General features: G+C 45.7%; 1 protein-coding gene across 2 annotated transcripts in view; it reads right to left on the reverse strand.

Annotated features, from left to right (window-relative positions):
* Positions 1 to 15,718, reverse strand: part of PTPRT (protein tyrosine phosphatase receptor type T) — a 1,014,747-nt gene extending 999,029 nt beyond the window's left edge. For both annotated transcript variants that reach the window (XM_040638323.1, XM_040638322.1), the window contains exon 1: positions 15,631 to 15,718. In XM_040638323.1, coding sequence (XP_040494257.1) covers positions 15,631 to 15,718 — 88 coding nt within the window. The remainder of the gene's footprint in view (positions 1 to 15,630) is intronic.
* Positions 15,719 to 15,981: the final 263 nt, after the last annotated feature.

Raw genomic sequence — 15,981 nt, forward strand, 5'->3', positions numbered from 1 at the left:
CCCCAGAGTAGGTCTGGGGTGGGTCTCAAGATTCTGAATTTATAAAAAGCTCCCAGGAGATGGTGATGCTGCTGGTCCAGGGACCACACTTGGAGAACAATTACCGTTGAGGAACACAGCCATATGAGAAAGTGGTGAGGCAGAAAGGGAGGATATTAAATACCCCAACCCTTCTCTCTCTGCCCCACAACCTCCTCCCAGTGCTCCTCATCTGCTAAACTCAATCAGAAACAAGTGGGCAAAGGAGTCAAGGTCATGAGGCCTCCTAGAACTCAAAGCGGTACAAAAAAGGAGTCCATTAATGCAATCTCCCCCCTTACCCCTTTCCACATTAAAGGGTACTAATGGCCTCCTACTGTTCTGAGTCTCTAGATGTCCCAACATCCCTTGTGGGGTCCCTTAACCCCATCCTACCCCATAAATATTTCCTTCATTAAAGTCTCTTGACACATTGGAACTGAATTCTGTTTTCTGTCAGGATCCAGAGGCATATACCACCAGACCCAGAGAGCTCCTCTAGTGTTGACAGTTTCAGAAACTGACAAAAACTGTTCTATTCCTTCCTACACCAACATCTATAAAATGCAGTTCAAATGTCAGATAATTCTTTTTTGCTATATACATGTGAGTTGTATATGCAACTTGCAGGAATCTGCATAGCAAAGGCAATGGGACCACTCTGAACAGAGCCTTGGGTAGACATCAGAGTAAGCAATTCATCCTGGTTTACCTGGTACACTCCTACTTCTAGCACTGTAGGTCCCATGTCCTGGGAAATACCTCCCCCCTGAACAAATCGGGACAACTGGTCACCCAAACCATGTACCCTTGTACTCCAAAGAGCTCCAGCAATATTGTTCCAGCAATAGCACCACCACCAAAAATGGCTAGCATTTACTGGGCACTTTCCATGAGCCTGGCCCCATGTGAAGCTTTTTACATATATCACCTCATTGATTTCTCAGAACCATGCTACAGGCAAGTCACTGCTATTAGCTTCATTTCACAGATTATAAAATAGAGGCTCGGAGGGCTCAAATAACTTGTTCAAGGTCATATGGCTTGTAAGTAGCACTGCATCGACTTGAACCCACATAGTCTGAGATCAGAGCCTGCACTTTTAATTTGCTATGGTTTCTGTCATGACAAAGCAGATGGGTCCACCTATACCAGACCAGATTCCATGAGAAAGGTAACCAAGGAACTACCAAAAGGTCATTTTCAGGAGCAGGCTTGAAAACTGCAGTCACAAGAGCAGAAATGGAGAGGGGATTTACACATTCTCTATTGTAGGGCACACAATGAAAAAGTCATTGGAGAGGTACTCGGTGCTTTTGGAAAACTACACAGGCCCTTATATTTCAGAATCAGAGATTTTTGCAGGAAAATCTGTGACATTTAACACCTGATACATCCTACAGATTCAAAGGCAGTCTCATATGTAAGAGGGAATAATAACCACCTCCCTTAAATCTACAAGGTGGCTATCCTGTGGGCTGAATGAACTCAATAAACTATGTGCAGCCAAAAAGCATTTTCCTAAAATGCTCTGTGTGCTGGAGACCCAGAGGTCCACAGCCCATAGTCTGAGATGACCCCCTCATCCCATCTGAGTTCCTGGGGGCTATGGCATCTTTAGCTGCTAAAGTTCCCAATGTCGAATCAGTGTCCACCACTTCTAGGGGCTCAACTTTTGCTCCAGGACAAGTGAGGGTCCTCCCTTATGAATTACCTCCCTTCAAGATTGGGATGATTAAGACAGACTTATATGGGAAGAAGATTGGGAAGAAGATGTAGCTTCTTTCTTAGGAAGAGAGCCCCTCTCTTCCATACCTCTTCCTGCCATAAAAATCTTCTAACATTCAACATCATGTACTGGTTAAGATCCTACACCCTGAAATGAGATGGCCACAAGCATGACTGGCCAACCCCTCACACCTCCACAAAAACAATTCCCTTCTCTGATACATGGGATTGCCATGCCTGCTTCATGCGATCACCATGAGAATTTAAGAAAGCTTTAGAACCCCCTGAAAGGAATGTTCATTGGAAATTTTGAAGAAAGGCTTTCCACCCAGGAATTTCAAAGAAGACCTAAATTTTCCCCCTACATGTGAATTTAGCACAGCACCTGGCACAAAGTAAACCAGAGAGAGAGCAGAACATCATGGCTAAAAACACAGATTACAGCCTCAAATTACTTGGGTTCAAGTCCTGGCTCTACCACTAACTAGCTGTATGACCTTGGCCTTGCTACGTAACCACTTTGTTCCTCACTTTTGATGATAACTGAACCCATATAATAGGACTGTTACGAAGTTTCTATAAGTGACAATGAGTAAAGCCTTTGAAAAATGGCTGGCTGGCTGTAAGTATGTAAAGCATACAATAGCATTCGTGTTTGCTATTTGGTAGACATTTCCTCTCCTGCATTGATTCCCCTGGTGTTCAGTTTGAATCCTTCCTGCTCTGCAGACATACCCCAGTGCGCCTATGATTTTCATAACTTCGGAATCTGTTTCCCTATTATTATTCCCCTATCATCCATCATCTCCCCAAATTACTTGCCATCTTCTTGTATTTTCTGCTTTCCATCCCAACATGTGCCAAATGCTCCTCTCCTCCGTATACTCTTCGGGATTTAGAAATCTTTATCCCAGGGGAGTGAAGATTCCTTCTGTCTTATTCTAATCCAGACTGTTCCAACGGAGCTGCTGTTTGAAATGAACAATCCTGGCAAAAGATTCTGTTTGTTTCATCTCCTAGATGTGGGGATTCCAAACATATATTCCTTCTGAAAACAAACTATGGATAGCATTAAATAATAAAACCGATTAATCAGGAAGGGGTAGATTTTTATAATATGTAACCTCTATCAAAAGTCTCAAATGATTTGATTATCAGGGTGCCTGGGTGGCTCAGTCGTTAAGCATCTGCCTTCAGCTCAGGTCATGATCCCGGGGTCCTGGGATCAAGCCCTGCATTGGGCTCCCTGCTCTGCTGGGAGCCTGCCTCTTCCTCGCCCATTCCCCCCGCTTGTGTTCCCTCTCTCGCTGGCTGTCTCTCTTTCTGACAATAAATAAAATCTTTTTAAAAAAATGATTTGATTACCAGGGAAAAAAATAAAAATGCTAAAATCAGACACTAAAACTCAAGCCCTTAAGAAACACAGACATCAGGGTGCCTGGGTGGCTCAGTCGTTAAGCATCTGCCCTCGGCTCAGGTCATGATCCCAGCATCCTGGGATCGAGTCCCGCATCGGGCTCCTTGCTCGGCGGGGAGCCTGCTTCTCCATCTGCCTGCCGCTCCCTCTGCCTGTGCTCTCTCTCTATAACAAATAAATAAATAAATAAAATCGTAAAGATAAAGAAACAAATGAACAAATGAACAAACAAGCACAGACATCATCTGGTCATTTCGCAGACTGTAAAACTGTGCCCAGGTTCACAGCCCCTCCTAACAGTGAAAAGATTATGCAGTATGACTCCTCTATCTCAAATGTGCTTTTCTGGGGCCCCAAACAAACCCAGGGACAGAGGCTGTCCCATGGCAGAATCTCTGTTATTTCTCCATGGAGGTACAGGAGAGAGAAGGGGGGGGGGGTGATAGGCACTGATACCTAATAAGGCCTGCTCCCTCAGGGCCCCAGTCACTCACGCACAAATGTTTCCCCTGCATCTACAACACAAACCTCTACTTCTCTCCTTCTAACCAGATGCAGGGGTCTTAGGATTCCCCACAGGAATCCCAATTACAGACTTTAAAAGCAAGCATTCCATACAGAAAACAATACCTAAATTTGTTTTGAAAGAATGATTGAAGGAAGCAACACATATGGTTAAAATTCTTATCATCCGCACTTTACTGACAAATCTTAAATTCCAAGGGGATCATTTTTGAAGGAAATAATTTAAATGCAGACATACTACAAAGAGAAGTGTAATTAACACCGATGTTCTTCTCTATCAAGAATTATCAACTAATTTTAACAAATTTTCTTAAGTGTGCTCCCCTTTCCAAAGGAAACAGAATATTACAGATAAAGCCAACACGCCTTCCTGTACCACGTCAGCGGCATTTCTCCCCATTCCCCTTCTACAGACTGTAGCCTTCCATCCTGCACTGTTTACTAAAACAAACATGCACAGCTTGATTGTTAATATAATAGTTGGTTGTTGCATTGAGAAAATCGGTTTTTTCTTCCAATAGAAGAGGATGTGCCCCTGCCGATGCTGAATTTGCTTCATGAACCAGAAGAGCCCAATAATGTCTGCAAATATGCCTGAATAGATACTCGTATTTTTAGGATAAGATCTTCCAAGATGCTGATATTGAAGGTCAGTGGCACAGCAAAAGGGGGGCTGCTTCCGTGCGTAAGCAGGATTCTACCTGATGTCACCAGCAACTACGGACCCCATTAGGGAACTAGAAGCCAGAAAGGGTCAGGCCAAGATTTACTACATCTGCCTCCCCTCCGTGTACTCAACTCACTTCCACGATATCCTGTGTCTCTGGCTAAATAAATCGGGAACTTACGGAATGTCGGGAGCACATTCCAGGTCTCTGCCAGATAATCCAGAATCCATCCGAAACTATGCCACATGTGTCAGAAGTGGGACAGGCGTGACGAGCTCGCCATCATGGCCAGATTTAGTCAGAGATCAGAAACACCAAAGTAGGAAACAAGAAGTAAAAACATGCCTGAAACATAAGAATTTTTATAAAAGGGTCCAGTCAAGTGGCCCTCATTCACCCACTGTTCTTCTGCCTCCAACCACCTGGACCTGACATGTCATAAAATAGATGGCTGAAGGCATAACCTGGAATCTTCTATATGACCCAAAACGGTGGCTAGGACTAAGGATCTCCAAAGGGAGTTAAAACCCCAAAAAGCAGGAAAACAACTGAAGTTTGAGCCAAAAACCATGGATCACAAAGAGCAGCCCCCCAATTAGACATGTGATAAGGGAACATGGCGTAGGGTAGGTACCGAGGACCCCTAGAGCTCCAGGTGGAACAGGTGGGCAGCAATTTTCCAGGGACAAATGATAGCCGCTGAGGTTTGGGAGATGAGAGGAAATGAGAGTGCAACTGAGAGATGTTTCAGTACTTGCTAAGCCAACTGTCAGGTAAAAGCAATAACAATATGCTTTTGTACACAAGTGTATTTAAATGCATGCTAAATGTGTTATTTGTGAGAAGAGATAAAGATAAGAAAGGTAAGAAAGCTGACCTCATCGGCCTTTACTAAAAAAGCGACCAGTAAGGGGAGTAGTCCCAAATTACACAAAAACTCTGTTTTAAAATACGTGCACAAGAGTCACATCCTGGAACTCCGGGATTTGTTCAGGGTAATTGCACTCCTCCACCAAAAATGATGTTCAGAGGGTCAAGTCCCAGAAATAATGTTCTTCTTGGAACATACATCCTCTGAGCAGAAAGTTTAAAAGACTGAATTTAAATGGGAAATTTGCATTGACAGGCATACCCCCCCCCAAAAGTGTTTCGAACCTGTGTTTGAAGCAACGGTGGGTGGTGCCGGGGCGTGGCTAAGGGGCTTGCATGTTTGAGCTGAGCGTCACAGAATTCGATAACTGTTAAGTTCCCTCTTTTTCAGGAGGCTGCACAGTTCCTCTGTAAAACTAATTTAAATGGCCTCAAGATAATACAACGCAAGTATTAGAGAGCAATGCTCCCAGCTTCTGAATAGAACTGACCAGTCCTCCCACCCCACCCCACCCTGCCCCATCCCTGGTTTGAGACAAGTTAGAATCTTGGCTTAAATCTTGGTTTCTGACGTTTCTGAGTCGAAAACCACTCCCTCCACCCCAACACGCACACGTTTCCAATAATAAAATAAAAAGTAGGGGAGCCTGGGTGGCTCAGTCAGTTAAGCATCTGCCTCAGCTCAGGGCACAGTCTTGGGGTCCTGGGATCAAACCCTGCATCAGGCTCCCTGCTCAGCAGAGAGTTTGCTTCTCCCTCTGCCTCTGCCCCTCCCCACCAACTCATGCACTCACTCTCTTGCTCTCTCAAATAAATAGGTAGAATCTTTAAATATATTCATATATATATATATGTTTATATTTACATATATAAAATATGCACCAGGTGAAGAGATGGTATAGGGACAACAGTCAGCACAGGGAAGAATCACCAAATAAAAGAAAAATAGCAGTGAAAACAGCAGGTGGCCTAGATCTGGAAACAGGAGAAGGGTGGACATGGAAATAACCGTGAAATCAACACTGGCAGAGTGGAGCTGCACAAAGGCCATGACCCCTTCCCCTACATGTGGCTGTGCAGGAGCCCCGGCCTAGACCCCTTAGGGAAATCATGCCTCCACCTCCCTCACACCGGGGTGGGGGGGAGGGGTTGCCTGTCACCCAACTCTGCACAGCCTGACTCAGCAGGACTGAAGAGGACAGTTAATAAATGAAAACGTACTCAAAAATCCAAGCCTCTGAAAGTGTTAGAAAGACAAACATTTTCCCCAGGGGGATGAAGGGCAAACTAAAGGTGTCCTAGCTTCCTCCTTCCCCAGGGCCATCTTGTGGAAAGCAGTCCGAGAGGGCTGGGGACCGGAGCCATCGTAAACCAGCAACCTTCCTGTCTAACCACAGATGCTCAGTGGGCAAACACAATGGGGGTTTTGGCACCCCCCTGCCCACCTGCCAAGCCAACAGGCCATCTGTGACATTAGAGAAATTCCCAGAGCAGGTCCCCACCAGGAAGTCCAACATCTGGTCAGCCCATTTTGATTTTTGACAAAACCATCCTTCACTAGAAGATCTCATGGTTCCAAACCACTGCTACCCTGAAAAAAATACTATGACTGAATTTCTTCTGTAATGACCGTACTGTTACAACACTCAAAACTTAGAGTAGAGGAGGATATGTTCTGATCCATATAATAATCAGTATATTTACATGAAACCTTTTAATCACTGTAACTTAGTAAATTCTCAACGCCTGTTTTATATGACAATAAAAAACCCCTCTGGAAATGGGTCAAAAAGGTCCAAAATAAGTATCAATTTTTAAAACTGGGATATCCAAACATAATAAAAATATTAACTTTCAGCTAAATTATAGCCCTAATCTGTTGGTGTTTTCTATAAATTAGTTCTTGTGGAACCTAGACACTAGTGTGAGAGTTTTCTAATCTTATAAGAACTTGATTGTACTTCAACTTTTTAAAGTTTGAAAAGTTTTCTGATGGGCCTTCGTGTTAATTCATTTTTACCTTCGGACGCTCCTAATTAACTTTTTTTTTCTTTTTTTTTTTTTTTTTAAGATTTGGACCAAGTCAATTCACAGACAATGAATCTCTCTACTCAAAGGCCTTTAAAGAGCAAAAGCTTGACACTGAACTGACACTGATTCTTAAAATAATAAAAAGAATTAAAAGATTTGAACACACTTTAAAAGTTATATTTGTATTTTCCTCCAAGATACAAGGTTTCCTACACTTATCTATTTTTTGAGGTTCGGGCAGTAGGCGGCTCCTGAAACAGCTTCTGACGATCCCCACTTCCTTCGAGCCCGTACTTGACTCCCTCCCCCTGCAAGGAGGCTAGACCTAGGGGCTTACCTTGGACACACAGAGGCTGGCAAAAGTGATGCACGTCACTTCCCCATCAGGTTACAAAAGACTGACTTCCGTCTTGCTCGCGCTCTCTCCTGCCCTCTCAATTACTCGCTCTGATGGAGCCGGCTACCATGTTGGATAGGGGGAGCCTCTAGCCAACAGTTCCCGAGGAACTGAGCCCCTCACTCCAACCACGACCATGTGAGTGAGGCTGGAAGCAAAGCCTTCCCCATTCCAGCTGAGTTGACAGGAGCCCCAGCCAACAGCCCGTTTGCCGCCTATGGGGAGATCCACCCAGCTGTGTCACACCCAGATTCCAGACTCCAAGAAATGGTGAGGGATAGAACTTGTTACCCAGCAAGAGATAACAAACCCAGTTCCCTTAGAATGACACTGGGACACTTGGGTACCCCCACAAACTTGGTACCCAAGAAACACTGACGGGTGAGTTCATCTGGACCCAGGCACTTAGGCCAATTCCAAGATGCTTTAAAAAAAGAAGCAGTGGCATCAACTTCTAGGCTATACTCTGAGCACGCGTGTGACAGTGACAAAATTATTTTTAATTAGATCAATAAGTTCTTGCGCTCAAATCAATCTTAAAAAATCAAAAAGATAAGCAGCCATAAATGCATGCTATTTAAAATATCTTTCTATCCCTCACATTACCTCCCGCCCTGTTTTGCTCTGTTCTCTTCCAGTGTTCCAACAAAACTCAGATTCTCATGTCTCTACAAAAAGAACCACAGCTCCTTAAAATAAAAAATAACTGACTGCTCTATGTTGGCTAATTGAACACAATAAAAGAAATAGAAAGAAAGAAAGAAAGAAAGAAAGAAAGAAAGAAAGAAAGAAAGAAAGAAAGAAAGGGGAGCGCCTGGGTGGCACAGCAGTTGAGCGTCTGCCTTCGGCTCAGGGCGTGATCCCAGCGTTCTGGGATCGAGCCCCACATCAGGCTCTTCCGCTATGAGCCTGCTTCTTCCTCTCCCACTCCCCCTGCTTGTGTTCCCTCTCTCGCTGGCTGTCTCTATCTCTGTCAAATAAATAAATAAAATCTTAAAAAAAAAAAAAAGAAAGAAAGAAAGGGAAAGAAAGAAAGAAATGAATACAAAGACAGCAGTCATACCAAAAAACAAAACAAAACAACAACAAAAAAACTGCATGTTTGGGACAGAAAACCTAGAGGTGAGCCTGGGGACCCTTACTGTCACAGGAAACTAAGGACGCTCTCAAAGACATCTGAAAGTACTGAAGAAGGATCTGGTTCAAAGGGGCTCCTTTGACCAACCTGTGACCATTTGAGCAGCAAAAACAAAAGTCATAATTATAGTCAGTGAGAGCAAATTCAGACTATCCAAGGCCACTCGTTCCTGATGATCAAACATTAAGCTCCCTTTAAAAAGTTCTCCTCCCTGACATGAATCCATTAACTGAGGCTTCATTCCAAAGAGACAAATGCACGACTCTGAAAGAATGAATACGTAAGCCCCCACCATGAGTTTTGGGAGGATCAAGAGAATGGCTTTGTGATCTCATGATCAGTTTCAGAACCACTGGGATACAAAAGAGGAGTAAAGCAAAATCAAGGTGATCCGAGAGGAAACAAGCTCCCTAGTGTCCTGGGAAGCTGGAGCTGGGAATGTGGGGGACAGCAGGGCTTCCTCCCGGGGAAGAGGACTAGCTTTATGAGGCTGAGAAAAGTTTGAAGTTAGTAAACATCTTTTTAAGAACAGCATATGGACTGCCAGTGGGAAGTTCTCCTGAGGTGTGGATGGAAGCCCCCTGTAAAGGCAGGGAAAAAACGCAGGTACGGAGCTGTTTTCTCACTTTCTGGCAGCTGTTCACCCTGTTAGGAAACTAAAGGGCCAAAAACATGTTGCATCTGCTCCTGCTACAGGGGAGCACTGACTCTTCTGTTAAATTTCTACATCCTTGGCTTAATGAGAAAGAAAACTGAATGAATGGTCTATTCTCTCCCCCCACCAATCCATACCCTACCAAAATACTCCACATACACGCTATTCATGTCTTCAATTTTAATAAAATTAGCACTCAAAAAAAGCTGTTTCCATATTCACTACTCAACAATGAACAAAGCCACCTAATCGCTCAGATCCTTGTCAAAACTTGAGAGTCGAAAACTTTTTCGTTTTTGCCAAACTGATGAAAGGTAAGACATGTTAGCTCATTGATTTAATTCAGTCTAAAGAGTCTAAAAGAACAAAGGAAAAAAAACAACAACGACCAAAAATAATGCCTTGCAAATAACTCATGCAAAAGCCTATTTTGGACGTGGGCAAGGGATAAGTAATAGCAATGCCTGTTTTGTGCCAGGCACCTAGCTCGGGAGTAATCTCTGGCTCTTACAGCAGTGAGGGAGGCATCAGTGTGCCCACTTAACAGATGGAGAAATAAAGGTTCAGAATAGCGAAGCAACTTATCAGGTTCATATCCAGGGAGCCAGGATTTGTAGAGTTAAACAACCATCACCTTCTTCCAGTTTTCAAATCTTTCCATTACGCCAAAATATTCTCTTGTGCCCAGGGGCTATAAATCCCTGCTCCTACCACCAGCCCCAGGCAGCCACTGATCTGCTTTCTGTCTCTATAGATGTGTCTTTTCTGAAGAGTTCATGTAATACATAGTCTTTTGCATCTGGCTGCTTTTGCCTAGCCTGTTTTTTGAGGTCCATCAACGTTGTAACATGTATCAATAGTTCATTCCTTTTCATTGCTAGTAGCAATTTATTAGATGGATTCCCAGTCGATGGACATTTGGCTTGTTCCCAGTTTGGGGGTTTCCGTGAATTATACCGCTATGAACTTTCACGTATGTATCTTTGCGTGAATGTATGTTTTCACTTCTGTTGGGTATATTCCTAGAAGTGGACTTGCTGGGTCCTACAGGACGTGTACGTTTAACTTTCTAAAGAAACTGCCAAACTGACATCACCATTTTTTGTTCCCTCCAGCATCAAATAAAAAATTTAAGCTGAATATTCAAGAAATTGAAAAGATTTCAGATCTGTTCCACTCATGCACCAGTGGCTGTGCGTGTGTGTGTGTCAGACATTCTTCAGCAGCCTGACTCCGGTGTGGAAAAAAATTAAGTCTGTAACACTGTGGACTTCAATGTATTAGTTACCTTCAGTTTATTAGTCACCTGCCAGTCTGGCGGTGGATCTGGAAAGACTTACAGGAGCTCCTGCCTATGTAGACAACTGGGGTAGGCCAAGGGAAATAGCGCTGACATTTTGGGATAAAACCAGCCAAATGATGACCATTCCTGAATGGCTGCTCTCACCTTTTCACCATTCTGCCTTTTTGACACATTTTCCCATTCTCCCAACTTCCCAAAATTCCCATTTTTCACAGTTGACTTCTAGAAGATCCCTTAGGATCTATGCCTGGAATACTCATAGGGTCCCTCTGTATCATCTTTAGAACCTACAACTCTTCCCAATAATCAATAAATGGCATTATCATCTTCATTTCCCCATTGCTCAGGCAAATAAGAGTGTCCAGCAAGACCACATCAAATTCCAAATCACATGACCCCAACTTGCCACCTGGCCCAACTGGACACAACACCATCAATCACCACTGCATCTTATTATCATTAATCTATATTTTTTTTAAAAAGCCATGGTCTTCTTCCTCTGCCAACCAATCTGAATCCATTTTATAAGATTTCATGAGACACTCTGTTTGCTAATATCTACATGGAGTTGCCTCCTAGCCCCAATTCTGTAACGTGCTTGCAAATGCTATTAACACTTGTCGGACATGGTTTGTTTTCAATAATCTCATAGCTTTTTTTATTTATTGGAATGCCACAGCCCTCTACACGTTTACTTATTTTTTTGCTTGTTTATCGGGTGCACAAAACATCTCCCACCCTCCCAAGGCTCCCAGAGCGCCAGGCACTGGATTTTTAGGGTAAGGAAGAGATGGACATGGACCAAGGGACAGAGCCCTGAGGCAAGGAAGAGGGGACAAGGGAGGGAAGATATTCCCAAATATTTTCCTGTTACAATGTGTAACCATCTGGGTTTTTATCAGTTCTCACTTAGAAGGTAAATGTGCTTAAAATTAAACATTCTGAACTCTTGAACGGCCAAATGTATCAATGTCCACTGTTTTGTACTAAATCTCTTTCTAAAAGCAGTTGCAGGGGCTCCTGGGTGGCTCAGTTGGTTAAGCGTCTGACTCTTGATTTCAGCTCAGGTCATGATCTCAAGGTTGTGAGATGGAGACCCGAGTTGCGCCCGCACTGGGTGTGGAGCCTCCTTAAGAGTCTCTCTCCCTCTCCCTCTGCCCTGCCCCCCCTCAAAAAATAAATAATATAAAAGCAGTTGCAGGGACTCAAGTCCCCCCTTCCAGCCCCCAAGAAAAACTAAAAATCGTCATCAAAACCCAGCCATCTAATTGTCCACTCATAACTGAGCTTAACATCAATGCCCCCTTGACCTCTGTCCACACACCAATGCCAAGGCAAGTACCAGACCAGGCTCCCCTTTAGGATATAGCACTACTGGGCACCGGCCAACTACTCCCTCTGCATACATCGTCCTTAGTCTTCACAAAATCCAATGAGGCAGCTACAATTACCCTCACTTTACAGATGAGAACCTGGGGATCGGAGAACGTAAATGACATTCCCAAGCTTGCATAGCTGGAAAGAGGCAGAGTGGAATTCAAACGGAGGACTTGAGACTCCAAAGCTCTTACTCCTTTCCCTAAGTCAGGCTGCCTCCCAAGTTAAACTCCCCAGGCCCCCATCAGAGTTGCCACAGTCTCTACTATCTCCCCGTCATCGTCAATAAATATTTATGAAGGACCCACCGCCTACATGCCATTGCTCTTGTTTCCACAGCAACATGCTGTCAGAGAGTCATGGGAGTATCCCGTGCTTAAAGGAGCAATGCCGTCCTGTCCTGCGATCATGGCTCTGAAAGGTGACAGTTACACTACTACCCTGGACAGACGCCGTCACAGCTGGCAGCCGGGGAGCCTGCAAGCGCTGTGCTAGGGACCAGCAAGCAGAAAGGTAGTGGGTTTTTACCCAAGAAAATGGTCTGCTTTCATTGTGGATGTGTTTGTGATTGTTGCTGAAGCAGAATCCAAGCCAGGTTTGCACATTAATTATTCTTTTATTAGGAAAGAAATCAAGCAATCCAGGAGAGAAAATAAAATTTGACTGTACTGCTAACAGCTCCCCCGAGATAACTGGCAATGAGTATCGAGTTAAATGACTACATCGCTAACAATTGCAATCTCAAGTCAGTCCCCTCTACGATCCATTTTTGCTCGCAGTGTACAGATGCTGAAATCCACTAGTAAATGGACGAATTATCCCCCCGTATCTGTTTGTTTGTTTCTCTCTTGCCCTATCCCAAATGATATTTTGCCACACTCTCAACAAGCTGATTTCAAATGCTTTTTTTTTTTTTACTATCATTCCTTACAAACATCATCCTTGGCTCGTGAAACACATCCTTAGAATAGGAAGAAGGAAACTGCCTTTTGAGGACAAGCTCTCGCCACTGACTTTTGGACATGGTGACCAACATGGTACAGCAAAACATATCACCCTAACTGTGTACTAGACGCAAGTTTACAAATTTAAAGTGCTTTTAAGACAGGGAATTTTCAGATTAAAAGAATATGGAGAGCACGCCACTGAGTTTTAAAATGTATTATTTACCCGAACTTGCCAAAAGTTTTAAATAAAGATACTTTAAAGGAAATCAAGGCATTGTCATATTTGTACTAGATCTGGATTCCAACAATTTCAGCATTTAGAAATAAAGTAAGACGATAAGTCCACTTTAAAAAGTCAACACCTGCAGAATTCCTGCATCTATAAATGTAGATGCTTGTGAAGAAATCTGAAAAAAAAATCTAATTTAAATGGTCTAAGACGTTAGCATTAAACCAAAAAGGAGAGAATAGATATATACAGAAAATCCCCATTTTTACAAATTAATGAGGCTCTCTCGAACGCAAGCTAATCCCACATGTTTAAGGAGTCCCTGGAACAAACACAGTCACTTGCTAAGTTAGTACGTTTGCAGAAGCCACTCCGCTCAGGTCGAACCAAATGAAACATATGAAGCCTTAAGAGTAGATTTCTTCCCAAACTGTATTCCTGGATTGCTTTTCTTTCCCGTGTGTTCCAAAGAGCAAACAAAGAAAAGGTGCCTGCTCCTCACACTTCTCTAAATGTTTTAACAAAAGGCTGCTGAATAAACACATTACTCATTTAAAATTTGAAAAGAAGTTCTATTCCTGAGATGAAAGCAACTAGATTTGCATTTTAACAGTTGTGGGCGAGCGCCACCTGGCGGGAGCATCGCAACAGGCGTGCTTTCTGCATTGGACAGCTTCCTCAATCCGGCAGGGTTTTTTACAGCATGCTACCCAAGAACCGCGGCGGAGTATTTTTAACACTGGGAGGTTTTTGGTTTGGGTTTTTTTTTTTTTTTTTTCGCCGCGGTTATGTGAGTACTGTTAATGTGTGGCAGGCCCGCCAGGCCGTGGGGAAAAGTGAAAATTTAAGTCGCAAATCACGCCGGAGTCCCCAGGACTGCCCCCAGCATCCTCCTTCTCTCCCCTCTTCAGCACACCTAATACAGACTCAAAACGAGAACAGGAATTGTAGACCATCTTTAGGAAGGTGTTGTGCCTGTCCCTCTGCTCTCACTTGTTAACCTAACCTTCTAGCTTCACACACCTCAAAGAAGTGCCCTAGTCACCTAACTTCTCAGCCACAGAAACAGGCTGTCCCTTCACAAAGTCCCATACTCGGTTCCCATTTTGGTATGGCGCAAGAGAGACGCCAGTGCATTTCCACAGGAATGTCACTCGAGCGGTTCCTAACCTCAAAAGCAGCCTGCTTAAAGAGGTTACACTTTACCGAAGCTTGTTTCTTTCCCTTTTTTCTTTCTTTCCTTCCTCAAGATAATATATGGGCACCGCTGTTACTTAGCAATCGGAAACTAATCTTTTCCTAAATCTCACTTGTTTGTCTCGGCCTCTGCCTGTGATCCCAGCAATCTCCGCTCCTTGTGGTCACACCAAAGCCAATCGATGGTATGAAACTTGAAGGTGATTTTGAACTTGGAAGCATACCTGCACCACTCCTTCCCTTCTCTCCCTCCACCTACCGCCCACTCTTTGGGGGCTCGGGGCTGGAAGCTGCCTGCGGTGGGGCTTGGTGAAGTCTAAGAGCCGGGATGGTGGTGGTCTCCTGTGCGTGCCAACTTACCATTAGGAGCGCACCAGCCCCCCAACACTTAAAACTACCTCTGCTCACCTCCTTCCTATGGCTAACCCCAAATATGAGTGCCCCTCAAAAAAAAAAAACTTTTCAGGAAAAAACAGGCTCACTGGTCGAAGCCACTCTGCTTGAAGGGCCTTAACTGGGGCGCCATACACTCCGGCTAAAAACCACGGGCTAGGAAGGAGGTAGTGCTGTCTTGGTCATTAACATCAACATCCCCACGGTGCCTTCAGCGGACTGCTTCAGGACTAGCTGAGGGGCGCGGCGTATTTAGAGCAAAGTCTGGAGCTTGCCTTCTCTCCCTGGAGAAAAGAAAGGCCACCGCCCCGGCAGCCTCAGCCCGCCGGCGACCAGTCCTCCCCCACGAAAAGCGCGCGCTGCCCCAGAAGCTGCGGGAAAGGAACGCTCCACCCCGGGCGTCGAAGTCGTTTCCCGTCTCGCCGCCCCAAACACTCAAGTGACAGATTCCGACAAGTGGGAGGCAGCAAGTGGAGACATACGCAACAACCGCGAAAGTTACTCCAGCCCGGGGGCCGTCAGGAAAGTCGAGCGGGGAACTTCGCCAAACGCGGGCTGCCGGGGGGACGCGCGGGCCCGGGAGCGCCCGGACGCGTCTGCCCGCGCCGGCGGCAGGGACCCGGCTCCGGCCCTCAGGGCGCGCCCCCCGCGAGCCCGCACAACTTTCTCCCCCGAGGGCCCCCGCGGCGGAGGCCGGGCGCACCGGGAAGGGAGCGGGGCCCGGCGGGCGCACTCACCTGCGGCGCTCTGTGCCCGGGCGCCGGGCAGCGGCGGCAGCTGCAGCCGCAGGAGCAGGCTGAGGGCGAGCGCGGCGAGGCTAGCCATCCGGGCGGCGGAGGGCGGCTCAGCCCCTTCCCGCGGGGGCCGGGGCCGGGGCCGGGGCCGGGACTGGGGCGGGTGCGGGGCGGCCCCGCATCGCCGGCGCGGCCGCACGCAAGGGCTCGGCGACGCTCCCGGAGCCGGCGCCGCTGCGCTCGGAGCCGAGGCGCGGCGCGAACTGAGGCGGGCGGCTGGGCGGGGGCGGGACGCGGGGGGCGGGGGCGGGGGGCGGTGTCCCCCGAGTCCTAACGCCGCCGCCGTCGCCGCCG

Source organism: Ursus maritimus, unplaced genomic scaffold (genome assembly GCF_017311325.1).
Source record: "Ursus maritimus isolate PB19 unplaced genomic scaffold, ASM1731132v1 scaffold_22, whole genome shotgun sequence".
NCBI lineage: Eukaryota > Metazoa > Chordata > Mammalia > Carnivora > Ursidae > Ursus > Ursus maritimus.